This window comes from Euprymna scolopes, chromosome 1 (assembly GCF_053919585.1).
Source record: "Euprymna scolopes isolate OS-2025 chromosome 1, ASM5391958v1, whole genome shotgun sequence".
Taxonomy (NCBI): domain Eukaryota; kingdom Metazoa; phylum Mollusca; class Cephalopoda; order Sepiida; family Sepiolidae; genus Euprymna; species Euprymna scolopes.
In genome coordinates, this window is record NC_136482.1 from 115,271,355 (window position 1) to 115,288,949 (window position 17,595).

The 17,595-nt window shown below is 34.6% G+C and overlaps 1 protein-coding gene across 12 annotated transcripts in view; it reads left to right on the top strand.

The window, feature by feature from the left end:
- Nucleotides 1-2,456: 2,456 nt before the first annotated feature.
- Nucleotides 2,457-17,595, top strand: part of LOC145266748 (uncharacterized) — a 141,504-nt gene continuing 126,365 nt past the window's right edge. For 4 of the 12 annotated variants that reach the window (XM_080122833.1, XM_080123183.1, XM_080123098.1 and 1 more), the window contains exon 1: nt 2,458-2,681. In XM_080122833.1, the coding sequence (XP_079978959.1) occupies nt 2,656-2,681 (26 nt within the window). In that variant the 5' untranslated portion in view covers nt 2,458-2,655. Of the gene's footprint in view, nt 2,682-6,372; nt 6,437-7,113; nt 10,668-17,595 lie in introns of those variants that run through there. The other 8 variants (XM_080122666.1, XM_080122651.1, XM_080122749.1 and 5 more) reach the window with 4 other exon arrangements.

Sequence of the window (17,595 nt, forward strand, 5' to 3'; positions counted from 1 at the left end):
TCTCTGATCAGTTTATAAGAGTAGTCATTGATGAGCAGAAATCAGAAGCTCACAGTATTAATGCTGGAGTCCCTCCGGGTTCCATCTCGGATCCAACTCTCTTCTTGATCTTCATCAATGATCTTCGAAATCACATTCTTAGATTATTTGTAGACATTTACGCAGACGACACTACCATCTATGACAATACTTCAAAGGCCTGAAATGGTCAAGATCTCTCTGATTCTCTTTCCTCTGATTTTGAGCATGTGGTGCAATGGGGAGAAAGGTGGCTGGTTAATTTTGCATCTAAAACCAAGCTTCTCAATTTCCATCATCAATGCTCTGACCCACATTTAGCCCCTATTGAAATAAATGGTTCTTGACTTGAGGATGATTCATGTTTTCACAAGCTTCTGGGTCTGACCTTCACTTCTGATTGGAAATGGAGAACATACATAAAATTCGTTCCAATAGATATCTCACTGCTAATGCAATGTTCTACCTGTATAAGAGCCAAGTATGTCCTAGGTTGAAATATGGTTGCCACATCTGGATAGGAGCTGCTCGGAGCACCCTATTCTGCCTCGACAGAGTTCAAAACCGACTTTGTAATTTAGTAGGGGATGCCCTTATCGTGGCCTCACCATCACCCTAGCAAACAACAGTGTGTGCTACTCAACTAAAAAGAATCACAACATGCAATACAGGATGTTCGCACCTCAACTCTCCTAGATGAACTGTGTAAAATTTACCTCTCACACATGTGCCTTTACACTCCCTTCCAGCCAACATACAAAAAACAAAAATATTTCATCAGCCACTAACACCGACCTGACCACGTGACAGAGGCTATCAACTTTCTAGCCAATCAAAATGCAAAAAAAACAACATTTTCTGAGTTGAATTTGGAGCCGATCTTCAAGTTGAAATAGCTATAAAAGAGCGATGATTTCTCCATCTCATCAGTGGGCATCTTGGAATCAGCAGGTACCCCCCGGGCCTATGAAAACCTACCACTACTAGCCCTGCCAAAAGACTTGGTTTCAACGAACATGTTCCATTTCTGCAGAAGATAGGTTTTCAATTTATTTTCTATTTTGAGAAAATGAATTCTATATAAATTTTATATCCGTCTTGGTCATCTTTGCTTTGGTTGTGTTTAACTCACTTTTTATTTTTCTTCAGTTTGCAGGGTTAACATACTTATTAGTCTCGCAACAGCCTTTCCTCTTCCTTGCAACCTCTTTCCCACAGAAGAAACATTGCAAACCTGTCTCTGCTTTATCATCATTTTCATGGCAAGTGTTCAACCAAGCTCCAATCTATGCCCCGCTCCCTCCCGGACAATCTTTCATAAAAAACATTCGTCTAGCCAAAAACACTTTCAATAATTTCCCCCACTCTCTATCGGTGCCTAAGTCTAAACTTAGATTCCATGAACAAAGCTTCTCTCCTAGAACTGTCCGCCTGGTCTGTTTACCAGCTAACTACAATATTATTTCAAGTCCAATGTAAACAAGTTCTTATTAAACCATCCTCGCAAATAATCTGATTTTGCCAAATTTCCACCTCAAACGATTATACTATTCCAATGACTACAATATACACATTAACCCTTATCGTCGAGTTGCCTCGGGGCCTTCATATGTGGTAACCCCTTTGTATAAAGAAAAAAGTTAATGGTTCCCACTGAGCATAAATCATTGCTTTTCGTAATTAGTTCTCTGGGAGCAATAATATAAAAAAAAACATAAGTGCTATAATCTCTCACAGTCTAGGCTAACGCGGTAACATAACTAAGGTTTCCGACTGCTAATCACAATTGCAAGTTATCTGGTGGTCGAGTTTCGAATCCCACTACGAGAACACTTACCGCGTCTAGCCATAGTGAAGCAGAAGCAGACATGAAACGACGAATATTACAGACCGCTCTGATATAAATCTGCAGGATGCACCAGGTAAGAAAGTTGAATATAACAATAACAAACCCGACAGGCAGCTAAATCCCACCCCCACAAAGTAGAGATTCCTAGATGTAAAAGATCTGTCTACTCCAGTAGTTTCTTCCCCCAAACCGCTAGACTCTGGAATTCCATTCCAGGTCCCTGCTTCTCTAACTGTACTGACATGCAGAAGTTCAAGTGTAACGTAAACCGACATCTTGCTGCCCAAATCCCAACATAGTGCCCCAGCAGTTGCTGCCCCTGATAGTAGCCCCCTACACCAAAGTGGCAATGTGCCTTGTTTGGGGTGAAAATGTAATAAAATATATATATATATATATATATATATATATATATAATGTAAAAAAAATCTTGTTTTAAACCCTAAGGAATTAAGGGTATCTAACAAATAAAAAAGGGGAAGAAGATAAGAAAAAAAAAAGAAAGAAAGAAATAAAGAAAGATATATAGAGAAAGAATCTCGCGCGCGATGATGTAACAGCGGCATCGTGGATTAGCCAATTGAAGCGCGCTTCGCCGGTCACGTGACCGTCCCGTCCGCCATCTTCAGTGCTCCGACACCCAGCGATATATACCTTCTTGGTTTGGCGGCAGCCGTCGCTTTTTCTTCCACCGGTTTTTTTTTTTCACTGTCACAAAACTAAAAACAAATCAAACAAAAAAACAAAACAAAAAAAAAAAACACAATCCCCACGAGAAACGAGCGTCAATGGATGAGAAGAGGGGGTCCAGTAGGTAAGACAGATTCCCGAAAATCCATAAAACTTAGGTTTAAAAATGAAGAGAGGGGGAAGAGGTCGTCCGGCTTTCTTCCAAAAAAAGCAAGCAAAGTCCGAGGCCTCTTTCCGGAGTAAAAAAAAAAGAAAAAAAAAAAAAATCAGGGGAGAAAAACATAGAAAATATGAAAGTTCTCTCTAACCGGAATTCCTGGTGGTTGTCTATTAATTTCGTTAATATTTTTGTTGTCATCGTGTCGTGTACACATCGATTATTAAGTTATTCCATGTGATGGATAACCCTTTCTCTTCGTGTCGAACTTCTTTTCTTAGTAGCAGGAGAAAGCGGAAAAAAAGAAAGTAGACTAATTAAAAACAATACTCGTATATTCTTTTATAAATTATTTATCTTTTTCGTGTGTTTTGGTTTTGGGCGGAGGGAGGGGGGGGGAGGGGGGAACCATATCCGTTTACTTTGTTATTAATATCCCAGCACAAAATAAAAACAAACCAACAAACAGCGAAAAAATACCAACCACTCCATTTTCTTTTATTCTTTAATAATAAAAGCTAATTTAAAAAAAAAAAAAAAAAGCCCCTTTCCAATTTTTTAAAAAGGCTTTTTTCCAAACATACCTTTCGTACAGTTTCATTAGTACATATTTATGCTAAAGATTTTTAGATGAAGAGCGATAATTTTGGTGTTCGGATTACTGTTCACATCTTCGTTATCATATACCCAACATTTCGTCCGATGTAATCCCCGATTTTCTTCATACTGCATCTCCATGAACTCGAGAACCTTTGTGCAACCTGGACGAAAATTCTAACTAAACTATCAAATCTACGGTGTACAGATTGTTCTCATCCTGTAAGCCATAAAACAATAGAAGTGTTATTAACTGAACTTTCAACCTAAAGGGATGCTATCGCTTAAACAGGTCATTAATCAATGCTATTTACCGTTATGCCATGTGTTCATGTTCGTGCCGGTCATTGACGAAATGTAAACGATCTACACCAGTAGATTAAATGAAAGTCTCCAAATTTCGATCAAAAGGTTGCCAATTTCGAAATGATGCAGTCACCTGAAGAAAGTTGTTGGCTATATCGATTGAAACGTTTTAAATATAATCACCAATATGAAAATAGTAGTCCGAATAATGCAGAGAGAGAGAGAGAGAGAGGGGGGTGATTTGTTAAAACTTCAAAGTGGTGCTGCCGGTCCGGTTTTCATGAAATAACATACTCATTGGATGTAGGGGTTATTTAAAGAAATAAATGTGAACAAAATAAAACGAAAATAGGAAAAAGTTTTATAGCAAGTGCAAGAATAGGAAACCTTGTCCGGCAAAAGAATTAAAAAAAAAAATTTGGCAGGAAGAGTAGATAATTATAAAGGTGGTGGGAGTAATCTTAACCTGCAACTATCTCCTTCCTTTATTTTTTCTTTGCCCATCTCGTCTTTATTATCTAAAAAATTAATCTCTCTAAAGAAAAACTTCCCACTTAAAAAAAAAAAAAAAAAAAAATTACACGCCTCCCTTAATAACACTGACTTCGGAAATTTCTGGGATCTTTTCTCAATTTTTGAGTACCCTGAATGATTTTGAAATATTTCCGGTGAAATAAACACGACTACTTCATTGTGTTTACAAATTCTACGGAAGTACGTACACACCAAAATATTTGGAAGTAAATAAAATGGAACGCGTATAATATATATATATATATATTCAAATCTATATATTTCAACTGTTTACATGCACTAAATAATTCCCTCATTTTTTATAGCACATCATTCTTGACTACTAAATTAAATGAATAATAATTTTTTTTTAAAATTTTTTCACGTTAGTATTATTAAATTCGTTTTTACCATAAATAATGTACTTTTACCCAATTCAAGTATTTTATTCCCTTAATTAAAAAAAAATATCAGTTTTAATTAAATCACATTATTTTCTCTTTTCGTCTTTCTTTAAGCAATTAAAGTATATTACAATCAATAATTTTCTTTATGCAAGCTTTTTAATATATTTTTTTAATATCATAAAATGAATATCTTTAATTATTCAATAACCAAATTTAAAAAGTAGTTCGTGTTTGCTCATACCAATAACAATCACTAATCAGAAAATACGATACCCCCCTCTATAATTTCTTTGATCTTTATTTTATTTTTTGGTTTAATTTTTATGAAGTTAAAATCAAATTCATCTTTGATATTTTTCGTTACAGCTGAATTTATTCTTGAAAATGACAAAGTTAATCTTCGTTTCCTGGTCTTTTCTCACCAAACAAACAAAACCTTTGTTTTAACACCTTAAGTGCAGGCAGCACTTAATATCGAAACTGTATGCGGATTAGCTCTAAATTTTTACACGTCTGTGTTTCCATAGAAATCCGGGTTGTAGCTTTATTTTTAATTTTGAAACATTTAATTTTAATTTTTTTAAATTATAAGTTACATTAACTGACCGAAATAAACATTCGTGCACCCATTATTATTATTATTATTATTATTATTAACTGGCTACATTTACCCGGCGTTGCTTGGGTGTAGGGTTAGAGAAGAATAATTCAAAATAGTCATGTTTACATTTTTTTTTTTTTTTTTTTCAGATGGGGCTTAAAAATATTTTGATTTCGATAAATATTTGATTAATGGTAAATAATAAAATAATTCAACGTGTATTTGTCAAAGTTACATGTGGGCGAGGAACACATGCGATTTAGTCTTGTATAGAGATTTTAAATATTATTAATAAAAAATATATGAATATTTTACAAAAATCCAAACAAAAAATAAACATTTTATAATTGTAATTTTTCCCACAGAATTTTAACCGAATAAAACAAAGATTAGGTTAAGATTAGTTAATACTAATTAAAAAACAAAAACAAAACAAGTTCATCTAAAATTTTCTAGAAGTATTTTAAAAAAATCTTAATATTAATCTATTCTAGCTTAATGTGATCCTAAAGTGAGTGCCCATTTTATTATGTGATAGGAATATCAAATTGATCCCCGTTTTTATGACAAATCAGTGTAGTAGTATATATTGTTATTATATTAATTAATCTACCCACCCCCACTCCTAAGTCCTGGTTGATCTAAATGTTAATATTTATGGAATTGAACAAAAGCTAAAAACGTTTCATTTGTTATTTTAAATATTTTAAAATCAACTTTTAATGCCCAACCTCAAATCTAAAATAAATAAATAAAAATCGTACATTTAATTATTATACTCTTAAAGTTATATTTATTCTAGTATAGCATAAGACTTGATAATAATTTTAGTAACTTTCTCGTCTAATAGTGCTCGATACGAAAAATAGTTATATTATTAGTAGAGCCGGTATGTATTTATTTAACTTATATCGACAAGTCGAGGTTTCGGTTTGTGCTATTACCCCCACAGCCAGTTAAATATTATTATAGTTAAATAATAAATTACCGCCGGGATATCGATGTAAACATTAACTTTTTTATTCTGTAGTACTACAAATCACTAAGCGGTTGAATACGAAAACGTGGCTGTAAATAGATATATAGATGTACGTGAAAACCAGACGCTACTACTGTATACTAATGTGTGTGTGTGTGTGTGTGTGTGTATTTATATATATATATATATATATATATATATATATATATATATATATATATATATATAATATAATTACACCAAAATTCTAACCACTTATATGATAATCCAAAAAGTTTATATAACTTTCAATTTGTCTGCAGTAGTCTCGTGTCAAACGGTAAGATATTTGTAATATTAAAAATGTGTATCTATCTATATATGTATATAAGAATCCGTTAGGTTTGTTTACGACAATTTTCAGACTCACTTTTGGCATATACTCTGCTGCTAGTTTTCAATTACTTACAAATTATAGGTTTTCTGCAAGCAAATATGATTTAGTCAAGACCACACACACACTAAAACTACTATAAATATACTATCCTGTGTTACTCATAGCACTGGTATTAAAAATAATGTAGAATAAAAAATTTCGATTGTTTCATTTTTATAAAAATACCTCTTCTCTCGGTCCACATATCATTTAGCATTTTTTTTTTTTTTTTTGTACTTGGGAGTCACCGTTTATCAAAGCCGAAAGCCTCTCAAAGATAAGGGTTGATAAGTGTAAGGTGGTAATATTGTAATCGTTAATCACAATGAGTTAAGTACAATAACCATTAGGCCAGCTTGCCATGATTTTAAAAGGTGTTTTCAAACCTACTTATTCTAAACGTAAGGAAACTGTCACGTGAACAATTTGTGCATGCGCAGTCATGAAACAGTTGACAAACAGATAAAAATCCGATGACCTCCAAGTATCAAATTTTCAATTTTGACCTCTTCGCAGCCTTTTTTGTTGGATGAAAACCGATCAAAAAGTTTTCTGAATATCCTATATACTAAATTTCAAGTCTTTAGAACAAAAATTTATTCAGTATCTAGGTTGAGAGTTGTCCTCGCACATATTCTCAATTTTATAGATACACTAACAGTTCAACCCAGCTTTGCTCGGGCCCTACATACTGTTCATGACCTTATGTTCATTTTATATATACAGATTAAAAAGTTTGACTCATGTCCGGGTAACCTACATCTAAAATTTCAAGTGTTTAGACCCAAGATTGGTGGAGGAATTTGGTAGTCTGCAAAGGTCAACTCTTTCAACTTTGATCTCTTGACAGCCAAATTTTCAACCAAAAATTTATTTAAAAACTTGCTGCATATCTGAATATGCTTTATGTAAAATTTCAAATGTTTAGACAAAAAATTAGCTGAGAAGTCAAAGTTTTTTAAACTTTAACCCCTTAACTTTTATTGTTTTGGGCTCAAATCAAGTTAAAAAGTTTGATCCATGTCCAAGGAACCTATATCTAAAATTTCAAGTGTTTAGATCCAAAGTTGGCGGAGGAGTTTAGTAGAGTTTTCAAAGGTCAAATCATTGAACTTTGATCCCTTGACAGCCAAATTTCTGTCCAAAAACCGATTAAAAGTATTTTCCAAATCTCTATACCCCTTATGTCAAATCTCGAGTCTTTAAACTGAAAATTGGTAGGAAAATGTACACACACAGACAATTTCGCTTTTATAGATATATAGATAGATATAAAATACCAACAAGTGTAAGAAATTTTTTTATTATTGATTTGCCATCATTCATCACCCTATTATAGATTTTGAGTTTCTAATGTCTCTGAAGTGTTATGATTTCTAGTCATCTTGGTATGAAACATTACCCTACATCTAAGTCGCAACTCTGTTTTATCAATTAAGATAAAAATGAAATGTAAAAAGTCTTCAGACGTACCTACATCGTACAGTATATCGATACTCTATGGCAGACTGGAATAGCTTCTGTACATTTATGTCAGATCTACCTATGTGTTCCATGTTTAAAAAGGATGTGTCCTCTATAGTATTAGCCCTGACAGAATGGTTAATTGTAGGTATTGACCGTTTCATACCCTCGAAAAAGTTCCAATGAAAACCTAACAGCCAGCCGTGGTTCTCTCTAGAATGTGCTGCTGCCATTGCGCACAGAAATCACTTTTTTCATTGCTTCAAACGTAATAGATGTACTGAGACTAAAGCTGCTTTCAGAACTGCCAGCAACCATTGTAAAAAAGTAAAGAACACAAGAGAGTTGTATGCTCAGTCCATCAAGTCCAAAGTAGCTGAGCAGCGGCTTGGCTTCCACCAGTTTTGGCAAATAGCAAACAGAATCCTAAACAGAAAGGTGTGCTCTATTCCAACTATCATCAATGGACCTGAGGTAATCTCCTCAGCATCAGACAAAGCCAAATTCTTTGCCAAGAACTTTGTAGCTAATTCTACCCTTTGCGACCAAGGCCACCAACCCCCAATATTTCCTCCTGTATCAGAAAACACGCTATGCGATATACAAATATTTGTATGTGATGTTGTCAAGCTAATCAAAAACCTTGATTCCAGTAAAGCAACCGGCCCTGATGGCATTCCAATTATAGTACTCAAAAAACTTCAACCAGAACTAGCGCCATACTTACAAAACTGTTTAAACATTGTCTTAAGGGGAGTTGCTTCCCATCACCCTGGAAAATCTCATCACTTTGCCCTGTATTTAAGAATTCAGGTGATCGGTCATCTCCCTCTCAGTACAGGCTAATACGTCTTCTGTGTGTCATGAGTAAGTGGCTGGGATCTGTGTTAAATAAAGAAGTAATCATCCATCTCAGCAAAAATAACCTTCTTAATGACACTCATTATGGTTTCCGTTCTGCTAGATCTACAGCAGATGTGCTTACAGTTATCTCATAGGATTAGCGAATCTCTCGACAGAGACAACCTTTCTAGGGCAATTGCTCTTGACATATCAAAAGCCTTTGATAGGGTATGGCATAAAGGTTTACTTCACAAGATCTCCAGCTATGGTATGGCTGGAAATGTCTTCTCAATTATCAAATCATTTCTCTCTGATAGGTTCATAAGAGTAGTAGTTGATGGGCAGAAATCAGAAGTTCACAGTATTAATGCTGGAGTCTCTCAGGGTTTCATCTCGAACCCAACTCTCTTCCTGATCTTCATCAATGATCACCCAAATCACATTCTTAGATTATTTGTAGGCATTTACGCAGACGACACTACCATCTATGACAATACTTCAAAGGCCTGAAATGATCAAGATCTCTCTGATTCTCTTCCTCTGATCTTGAGCACGTGGTGCAATGGGGAAAAAGAGTACAAAGACATAGCACTCCTTCTGAAGCCAAGTCTGAGTCTCTTTGCACTTATGGGCTGGCGCTGAGTCCTACTGCCAAACCCAGGGTCTGCCAGGAGCCACCTGATTGCAGCAGGGGATCACCACATTCTTCAGCACATCCAGGTACACTTTGTGACTTTCAAGCCGACTTCGAAGAGGTGGCATGATGTGGCCCTCACTTGAAATCCCACTAAAGACCATAACCTTGACTGAAAACTCTGACACATCCCTGTTATTCCTGGCAACCTAGCAATGCATTTTGAGGGTGCTGGCAATGGTCTTGTTGTCATGTTGTGGATTGGTAGAGAGCATGAGTTGTACAACGGTGCATCTCCGATTTAGCTCCTTGAACATTGAGTTACTTTCAGACCTGATAGAAAGTCCGTATCACTCTTGGGATTTGTACACAATTGGCCAACTAGCAGATGGTCTGCAACAAAAAGAGAAAGCTGGTTTTCATCGAATAGAAATGGAATTTTTATTCCATGCCGGTCTAGGATGACAATTTTATCATTACATCCTGGTTTTTTGATGCTACAAATAGGTGTCTTTTTTTTTTCAGCTGACTTATGGCGGTTGAAACAGATACTTGGTACCTGAGTGCCTGTTTTCAGCAAGGCTCATCTCAGATTAGATCTCTGAAGGATTCCTAAGCAGCATGTTGATAATCATTTTTAATTTGTTTAGTAACAACGCTTTTGCTTGAAGCTGGGGTTTATGGTGATCTCTGACATAGTTATGAAGTGATCAGCATTTCCTAGTAGGTTATATGCATCCGTCGCACAAGCCTTGGACATTGTTGTTAGGAATTAGCAGAGAATTGATGCTAGCTGATCCGAATGGCTGTAGCTGCGAGACAGCAAAGATTTTAAATTGCTGATTTGTTTAATATAGGTGGGTTACACATATATACATAATTTGAATGCCTGTTAGGCACTATCCTTGAGGGTCTAAGGCTTCTCTTGTAGAGAGGTTTGTTAGGACAACTGTGCTTGATGGTACTTTTTCCTTCAAGTAGATCTTGACCAAAAATTCTAACTGACATAGTATTCGAGGCCCAAATATGATCTTCTCGGTATGGCTAACCAACACTGACTTTTACAAAAAAAAAAAAAATGGTGCACCTTCTCCAAGTGATGTTAACTCAAGTAACAGCACGAAACTGGATACTCTACCAGACTAGATGAATTCTTGTCCTGGAATCCAGTAAAACCAAGAGACCACATGACAGGTATACTATAACATATTTAAATGGTCAATTGGGGTGAGAAAGATTATGCTGTCAACTTGTTTACTTACTCTGAGTTTGAAAGATAAATAGAACTTTAATGGAATATTTTATAGAAATGAAGTGTTAACTCTAGGAAGGGAGCCCCTTGATTTTTGGGAACTTCACCTAAAGTAAAATGAACAAAATATGCAACAAAACAAAAGAAATATATATGTGCACACACATACACAAATGCTTATGCATGTACATGCAAAAATTAATCTTTATTATAAAGCAATACGTATAGATTGAAATATAGACATAATGTGTATTATAATATTAAACGAGTCTCGTCTGCCTAATATGTGATTAGTGTGGTTGCCCAGAATTACCCAGGGAGTCATGGACAAGAAAGTAGAAAAGTTACAATATATGTAACATTTAAAAAAAATGTTTCTATCTCTTCCTAAACCCTTCTCTATCGCTCTTTCTTTCCCCCTATTTCACACTTTCCTTCTCCCTCCTACCCATATTATCCTCTTTGGCTTTCTCTGGCAATTGAAAAAAAATCGACAAATAACAATATAATAATATTAAATACTCACTTTGTATCAACCCTACTAACTAGATAATCCCTTGAGGAATGAATATCAAAAAGGAAATGTGCCTGTCTTTTGTCTGCAGCAATGCTGAAAATGAATACGTCCGCTTTGTCGATGTCTTGTGTAGCCTTTTAATTTTAGCTGTTTAATGTTGTGATTCTTACCAATTTACTGTGTAAGGATGTTAAGACAGTGCTATATTTCTTTCAATTCAGTGAATGTCTTTTGCATCTGAGATTCAAACGTTTTTTGTTTAGTTTGAGCTGTCTAATAAGGAATTGGATCATGAGTCTCTTAGACAGCTAAGCCAGTGTTATTTTTCCTTGAGACAAAGTCAACAGAGTATAGACCATTATTGAAAAATTTTTTTTTTTTAACAATCATTTGTATATTGCGAGTTCTGTGAAATTCTAAAGAGGTTCACTTTCTCAGGCTTTGTCATTTCTCTTTGAGAAGTTATTTCATTGCTAATTTCTTGAAGAACTACTATTGGGGAATGCTGACGGGGCTGCCCAGACATTTTTGCATGTCAGATTGCTCTTCCTCTCAGGTGCTGGTTCTTCAATCCCACTTTATGACCCTTGTGTCACATCTTCCTGCCGTCGAAAGAGTATAAAGATCTAATTAGACGCAGTATGTTTATTGCAGATAGCTGTTGTGCATGTTGGATGTGATACTTTAGTGTTGACAACTGTGATCAAAGAAATCTTTGTGCTGAAGTTTTGGACTGCTGTTGTAAAAATGACAATTTAAATCTACCTTTCAAGGAGTTTTTAAACCCAACGCAGAATCATGCTTTCCATGGAACTCGGCAGATGTCCTATAGGCATTTTTTTTGTCTCTGTAAAAGAAAGGCAACGTTCTCTGTCCAGGGTTCTGCTTTGTAGAACTGCCTACCAGAGGAATTTTTTTTTTTTTTTTTTTTACATAAGCATCACCACTTATCAAGGCCCAGGGGCCACTCGAGGATAAGGGTTAAAGAGTGTACAGTAGTCAATTGGACAATATAGTAATTGTCAGTAATGGAAATTCAGTAAATTTTTTAACTTAAGGGGAACGGCTTATCAATAACTTGTTTACATTGGACTTGAAGACAACCATATTGTAGTCAGCTGGAAGCAGAAAAATAGAAGACAGTTCCACAGGCGTGCAGTTCTAAGAAAAAAGCTTTGTTTATGGAATCTATGTTTTTAGGTTTAGGCACAGATAAAGAGTGGGAGGAATTATTGATAGTGTTTTCAGCTAGACGAGTGTTTCTTGTGAAAGTTTGGCAAGGGGGGGGACCATAGATTGAAGCTCAGTCGAGCACTTGCCATGAAAATAACGATAAAGCAAAGACAAACTCGCTACAAGTCACAATATCTACCATATCCAGGTTTAAATTCACCTTGGCCAAACATCTAGACAGTATATGGATGTACACATCTTTTGTCTTTTTTACATGGCTTCTTTGTTAGCTTTTATTAATAAATCTGATTTGAAATGCTTGCCAAAAGTCACAGCATATTTAAAACTAAAAGAAAGTTTGTGTTATTTTTATTCTTTAAACTACTGTTCTCATCTTTGGTGTTATTTTCACAATGTTTTGCTTGATGTAACCTCTGACCTTCATTCAGGTGTATCTTATCGTACTCGCAAGGGCAGGGTGGATAAAGTACTTGGTAAACTTCAGTTGTAAAGTTACATTTTTCTGGAGGTCGAAGGTTCAATCTGCAGTGTGGGTGACACTAAAAATACAATTGCGAATTACTTTTGGACGTTTACCTAGCCATGGCTGATGGATGCTACACTGTGGATTTAATAAAGGATTCATTTCGAAATTACGTGCAGATTCCTGAGTTTGACAAGAGATATACCTGAAAACTGTAGGAGTTTACATCGACTAAAACATTGTGAGAATAACACTCAAGATAAGAATAATTGTCCAAAGAATCTAAATAATACCAAAAATCAGTCTGTACTTTAAAAAAAATCAGAAACATAAGAAAAAGTTTCACAATGGTTACAGCAGAACCAAAAATGAAATGTTTTTTAGCAACAGAGCATAAATGCATCATTTTTTTTAAAGATTTTTGGTACAACCATAAACTATATCCACTTATGTGGCACCAATTTGGTAACCTTGTGTTGTCACTTCTTAGTTCCAATTACTTTTGACGCTTCCAAGACAAAACTCCATTCCTTTAACAATTATAAGAAACCTTTTCAACCACTGATTGCCATGTACCCTTCACAAGAGTCCAGTATTCAACCACCTTGATCTAATATTCACAGGTCACATGAATTAGAATCAATAAGTAGAAGATACTCCTAAGTCTGTTGCAAAAAAGGTGGGCTCCCTCTACTAGGCTAGAAAACTTCACACTCCTACTATCCTATCTCTCTATAAAACTCTTATTCACGAATGCATCGATTATTGTTGCCACATCTGTGCTGGTGTACCAACCACTAGCCTTTACTTCTTAGACAGCATGTAAAAAAAAAAAAAGTCTGTCTTTCTTAGAACTGCACGCCTATGGAATTGTCTTCCATTTTCCTGCTTTCCAGCTGACTACAATATGGTTGTCTTCAAGTCTAATGTAAACAAGTTTTTGATGAGCCGTTCCATATGTTAACAAATTTACCGAATTTCCATTACTAACGATTACTATATTGTCCAATTTCTACTGTACACTCTTTAACCCTTATCCTTGAGTGGCCTCTTGGCCTTGATTGGTGGTGATGCCTATGTGAAAAACAAAAAAAAACTGTCTACCAAGCTTCAACTTCTGTCCCACCATCTTACTGTTGTGTGTGTGTTTGTTATACAAGTAGTTCAACAAAATGTGATCTTGCAAACTAATTGCACTCGTATCCCCTCAATGTAAATAGCCACAGCTAACCTAACGATTGGCAAAATCCCACCTCTTCACTCTAGAGATCCCCAGATGCCAGAAACTTTCTACTCTAACAGCTTCTCTCCTCTAACTGCTTGCTTTTGGAATTCCCTCCCGGCTTCCTGTTTCCCTGTTTGTACCAATGTGCCGAAATTTAATGAGAATAAGCGTCTCTGCACAACTCCCCACTTAGGATGGCCCCTATAAATGTTGCCGTTAATTTATAGGAGTAGAAATATGCCTTGTTTTGAGTGAACAAATTTTAATCAAATAATCACCTCCAGTTTATTGTACCTGTCAGGTTATAGTATCTGCTGCTATGACTTAAATCTATCTATCTATCATTTGGGCCATTTTTAGTCTTATGTGTGACCTAAAATACTTGAGGAAAGTAGCTCATATAACTCTTAAGGCCTTACAGGTATACTAGTTATAGGTGTGTATTTGTATGTATCAAAATCTATCAGGTTACAATTTGAAATATTTTGTACATTATGTTGATTAAGGGTCAGAGGTCAAATAAGGTCAGCCACATGTGGGACCTTGCGTGAAATTAGATTTTTTATGATGAAGACTTACAAACTGTGAATTCTTACGAGAATATTTATAATTCTATCAGACATGCATTGTTGTTTTGTGAATAGGAAGTTAGTCATGAATAGTATAAATCATTTACAGGTATTTTTTATGTATTACTTTATGCATCAATGTATGGTCACGTGTGTGACATTTGGTTCACTTTTCAAAGAATGGCCCATTTACAGACTGTTAGTTTTAAAAATATGTAAGCTTACAAGTTTTAAAAATATGTAAGCTTACAAGTTTTAAAAATATGTAAGCTTACAAGTTTTAAAAATATGTAAGCTTACAAGTTTTAAAAATATGTAAGCTTACAAATTTTAAAAATATGTAAACTTACAAAATAAACACTACAAATTAGTGTGTAAATATGAGCATTAAGAACTTGAGGAAAACAATTAAATAACTAGGAAAAGAGACAAATTTATTCAGAATTTTCTTCATAGCAAAATACTGCAGTCGAATAATATCAAGCAATTTAGTGTGCAAAAATGGATAAATATAGTGAAATTCATTTCGGTTTTTAACTTGTGATAGTTTATTTTTTACTTAAAATTTGGATGTAAACTGTATTTCATCTTTTCTTTATGAATGTACAATTTTTTTTCTCTTGTGTTAGTAATTTTTTTCCCCAGGTTGTTTGAAGTTAGCTTAATTTTTAGTGATGGGTGATTTCTTTTTTGCAATGTGAATGTTTTTCAACTTAATCTCACAATATTATTTCCATGCATATAAAAACAGTGCCATCTTAAAGAAAAAGGGGCACTCATCAATAATATAGGATTTTAGGTGCTTATGCATTTTTGGTACCGCAGTATTTTAAAATAGTCTTTTCAGGTTAAATTCAAGTTTCACAATATCTTTTTTATTAAATTGTTAGGTGGAAGAACAGAATAGAACAGAATAGTTACTAAACGTCCTCCCCCTTCCCATGTTAAGAATGGCTTTCAAAATGTTATTTCAGCACAGTACCAAAAATTCACAAGTACCGGATTTTAAGTGGAAAATTTTAGTAAATTTTTTGTCATATAATCAAATTTTTTTCCTCTGCTTTGTCTATATTTGAGTCTTTTTTTTTAATTGTTTTTTTTTAACTATTAAAAGCAAAATCTAGCTCAATGTCTACTGTGCTATGACTCTAAATACAAAGATTCAAAGTGTTAGCTGTCGAAATGAATCTTATATGAATAATCAAATTGTATTTCTGTGTGCATTTTTTTCTTTTCTAATATAAATAGAATTTTGCCCAATATTTCAGCTAGCTTCATCTTATTGTTTCCATGATGCTCAGTTTTCATTTACCATTTATCTGCATAATGACATCTTTTAGCATGAATGCATTCATGTTTAAAGCATGTGCCTGGAATCCAATTATGCATTATATGCTTTTCACTATTTCTACCTGACATTACTCAAACTATTTTCTTGTGATTCTGAAAACAGGTCTTAGTAATAATAATGTCTATCGACATACTCTCTAGAAATCCGACAACTAAATTCAAACTATTAAATATGTGTTGGATACTCTGCGATTATCTAGAAGTTTTATCTGTATTTAATTCCTCGAAACTCAGTAGGGAGTTTAATGGAAAAATATGGCTGTTAAGAAAGATTCAGTGTATTTATCCTGCAAATTAATTACTTTGACTTGGTGGTTAGTGGCATAATGTGCTCCTTGGAACTTTCTATTAGCATGGATTGACCCGGAGGAAAGAGCCCTCTCCAAGGCTTCTGTAGCCACCATTGCTGAACCTCAATTTCAGATATCTTTGCCCTTCTAACCAGGGCTGTGGCATCAGTTGTAGTCTAACCATTTAAAATTAGCAGAATTGGAGCGTTTGCATTACAGACTCCACAGATCTGTTTTCAATCATGTATTATTTAAAAACCAAAAATTAAATTCAAATATTTTGATTTTTTTTTTTTTTTTTTTTTTTTTTCTTTTAGTAAAAACAAGCAGAAATCGTTGGATTTGTAGGACATTTAAAACCATGCTTTTACAATCAACATTATCTCATATCAAGTATATTCACCTTTTCTTTGTTTATAGCCTTTTTAATACAAGCTAAATACTTGAGCTTTGATTTCAAATTTATTGACCAAAATAGCAAAGTGCAATAAGGCATGCAAAAATACAGATGATGTATACAAGTATATGCTAGTCGTAGATGATTTTAGACTTGAATATGGGATGCATTGCTATTACCTCTTCTGCTAGGCTCTTTTATGAAGCAGAAACGTTGACAGAGAATGCTGCCTTTTTTCTATTGAGACGAATCATCTGTCATTGCTGAGTTCTATGAAGATCACGATTCAGCATTGAGGTGAAAAAAGATTTAATATTTCATAATATATAAATTATCTTAAGTGAAAGAAAAATAAAATTGTGTTTAATAGATTGACCTCTTAGCATGTTGCCCTGCTCAATCAGCCAGAACCTTTTCCATTTTTTTTTTTTTTAAGGAATCACCACATGAAGGCCCAGAGGCCACTCGAGGATAAGCGTTAAAGAGTGTACATTGGTCAAAAAAACAATATAGTAATTGTTAGAAGTGTAAATTTGGTAAATTGGATTACTTAAGGGGAACTGCTCATAAAGAACTTGTTTACATTGGACTTGAAGACGGTCATATTGTAGTGAGCTGGAAAGCAAGTAAACGGAAGAAAGTTCCACAGGTGTGCAGTTCTAAGAAAGAAGCTTTGTTCATGGAATCTACGTTTAGGTTTAGGCACAGATAAAGAGTGGAGGAAATTATTGATAGTGTTTAAATCCAAACTAGTGTTTTTTGTGAATGTTTGACGAGGGGGGGGGCATATATTTGAGCTCAGACGAGCACTTACCATGAAAATAATGATAAAACAGAGTTAGGCTCGCAAGGTCTCTTCTGTGAG